Raw genomic sequence first — 3,215 nt, forward strand, 5'->3', positions numbered from 1 at the left:
TGAGCCGGCTATCTTTAACATGCTGAACATATCCCATGCAAATCTGAAAGGGGTGTTAACAGAGGGTCACTGCTGTAATCTCAGTGCTCTGTAAACACGGTACTACTCTCCATCTCTACAGCTTTTTTACATTACCACTAAAGCTTCCCATTCAGTTTTCTCAGTTGCAGGGGCTCACAGAAAGATGCAACTTCAAAATCCCATTTGTTTAATTCCAACTTGCAATATCTTTGGAGGAAATTCTTGTTCTATCTTACACTTGCAGGCAAGTATAAGAACAAGTATTATATCAATCTGTGCTTTTAGGAAGTTATTGAGAAAACAAGTTTATTAACCATAAAGCACATTGGAGAAAGTTTAGAACACACAAAATTATCAAACTAAAGAACATATTTTATTTTTAATAAAATAGTGGAGCATGAAAAATAATTGTATATTACAAATATATACAGCACACACTGTGCACCCCAGCACAGTAAAGAGCATCACTCTATACAAAGCTTCCCTTTGCAGAATCTAGTGCTTCTTGATCTATTCATAGTGAGAATTTGTTTAACAATAGAAAGAGTCAATAAGCCCTTTGGGTCTCTTTGAATTGATCCCCCCCTTTTTTTTTTTGCACAAATCAGTCCCAACGTGTATAACATTGGCTTGATTTCCATTAAAAAGCCACAAAATGTAACACTAAAGGGTTTCTGAGGACTAGACCTCTTAGTTCTTTTGTTAAGAGATTTCTTTTGTTGTCTTTATGTACAGCAAAATACTTGTTTCTCTTTTCATGTCATGGTAAGAAAAAAAATGTATTGCACATTATTCTTATTCACAAAGTTTGTGTCTGGTGCAGGAAGTTTCTCTTTTAGTGAAAGAATATTGGTGAGCATTATAGATTGAACCTATTTTTAGGCACTCCAAACCCACTAGGCTGAGATGAGCTGTAAAGGATTTCTCTCTTTCTCTTTTTAAGTTAGCACAGAGTTGCTCTCCTGGATAGCACACTCACTGAGGACAGGCCTCTTCGGGACCTTAGTTTCCCTGCAGAGACAATGCTCACTGGGCACTTTTAAAATCAAATCATTGCTCCAGAAAACTCGACTATAGCTTGTTACTCAGAAACCTGCAGGAAATCCAGCTCAGCTACATGAAAAAGTTAAATAGGGTGTTTTTATCTCTTTTAAATAAATCTGAGGGCTGGATGAAGTACTTAACTACAGATTAGTAACAGAAGAGACTGGTTTAATACACAATATTTCTTTCACTGAAAACCTTTCCATGAGTACATTTACCTTCAGCTTCTCACCAGGTCCTGAATTCAGCATGATACATTTTTTGCCTTGAGATATTAAACTGTTCTGAGGAAAAAAAAAAAGCACCATTTACTTGTTTAATTTCTGACTGCTACTGTGGGCATTTGTAAGTCTGTCAGCTGAGATAATGTCTTTTCTAAAACCTGGTCACACACAAGTGGGTGGTTGTAATGTCGATTCGTATTTTGCAAGGTGAGTTTTCTGTGGATGTTGAGGTTTTTTGTAGATGCCGCTACTTGTGATAACACTCGCAGGTTTTCTCCTACTCCTCTTCTTTAATCTTCGACTACAAACATTTTGCCAGGACTGAAGAGTCTTGGAAGTCCAGATCCACATACCACTAGTAATGCCCACCACTAACAACATAAAAATCTTGACCATAAAAATTTCTACTGCTGGAATAGAGTTATTCATCATGCAGTCTAAATTTTTAGTCTGGTTGTTCATCTTGCATTTCTGCTGAGTTGCCATGATTTTCCAATAATCCATGTTAAGTCTTTCATAAAAGTAGCAAGCTATCACGCAAGTTGCAGGCACTGTATACAAGACTGAGAAGACACCAATCCTGACCATAAGTTTCTCCAACTTGTCAGTATTTTCTCCACCTGTTTTCATCACCCTCCTGATATGAAAAAGAGCCACAAAACCAGAAAGAATAAAAGAAGTGCCAATGATTAGATAACAAGCCAAAGGAATGAGTACAAACCCTGTCAAGGCATTCACATCCATGCTTCCAACATAGCACAATCCTGTCAGCTCATCTCCAGCCACCCTTCTCATAACTAGGATCATGATGGTCTTCACAGCTGGAATGGCCCATGCTGCCAAATGGAAGTAGCTACTGTTTGCTTCGATCGCTTCATGCCCCCATTTTTTCCCAGCTGCTAGAAACCAAGTTAAAGTCAAGATTACCCACCATAAGGAACTTGCCATACCAAAATAATACAGAACCAGGAACACAATAGTGCAGCCAGTGCTCTCCAGTCCTTCCTGGATGACATAGAGTTGGCCGCTGTCCCTATCACAGGCAATATTTTCAGCACCTGAAAAGAGGCGAATAATATACCCCACCGAGTAGACGCAGTAGCACATGGAGAGGAAGATGATGGGCCTCTCAGGGTACTTGAAACGCTGAGGATCTATCAGAAAAGTGAGTACAGTAAAAGCACTGGAGAAGAAGCACAGAATGGACCAGATGGCAATCCAAATGACAGCAAATTTTTTGTCATCCTTGCTCCAGTAAACATCAACCCCTGGAGTGCAGAGAGGCGCACAGGAAGCACTCTTTTCCACATGGTGGAACTTGCCAGGATTTTCACAGGAGGTTCTGCTCAGGCTGTCCTTATGCTGCTGCAGATCGTGGCCACTGCTGGGCCGCTGTGGCCGAAACATGGGTGGCAGCATGCTGGATCCTCTGGGTGGCTCATCCGACCCATTGTTGGGGGCTTCCATGCAAAGGTAATTGGGGTCATTCTTGTTGGGCAGTTTGCTGCAGTCTAAGGAGTCTGGCCATTTGAAGTTGAACTGCTCCATAATAGGAGAGCATTTCAGCCTGGCCTGCTCACACATAACCCTGCAGGCTGGGATCGGTGTAGAAACCTGCTCTGTGCACATAGGGGCATAGAGGGAGCACAGGAAAAATTTCAGATGGCTGTGACAACCGTACTCCACCAAGGGGGCAAACTCGTGCAGCTGAATGGCAGCTTCCCTTTGGTTTTCATGTCCCATCAGGTTAGGCATCCTTGTCATGTTGTACCCTATATCCTTGCACATGGGGATTTCTATCGCCTGGCACCTCCCGTCACCGGGGCGGTCAATGTCTATGGAGCTTATCCCCGCGCAGAGGCCGCTCAGCCCGCAGAGCACCAGCAGGGGCTGCAGGACGCTCCTCGCCGCTGGCCCCATTGCGGC

The 3,215-nt window shown here is 42.5% G+C and overlaps 1 protein-coding gene across 1 annotated transcript; it reads right to left on the minus strand.

Moving 5' to 3' along the window:
* Positions 1 to 1,361: 1,361 nt before the first annotated feature.
* On the minus strand, positions 1,362 to 3,209 carry FZD10 (frizzled class receptor 10). The gene has a single exon (XM_010012775.1). It carries the CDS (start codon positions 3,207 to 3,209, stop codon positions 1,452 to 1,454), a length of 1,758 nt encoding a protein of 585 aa, XP_010011077.1. The 3' UTR covers positions 1,362 to 1,451.
* Positions 3,210 to 3,215: the final 6 nt, after the last annotated feature.

The sequence above is a fragment of the Nestor notabilis genome, unplaced genomic scaffold, assembly GCF_000696875.1.
Source record: "Nestor notabilis isolate BGI_N333 unplaced genomic scaffold, ASM69687v1 scaffold31754, whole genome shotgun sequence".
NCBI classification, from domain to species: Eukaryota; Metazoa; Chordata; class Aves; order Psittaciformes; family Psittacidae; genus Nestor; species Nestor notabilis.

What these genes read in the sequence shown, in the direction of transcription:
- FZD10 (XM_010012775.1), bottom strand. Translation starts at nt 3,209, where the DNA reads ATGGGGCCAGCGGCGAGGAGCGTCCTGCAGCCCCTGCTGGTGCTCTGC.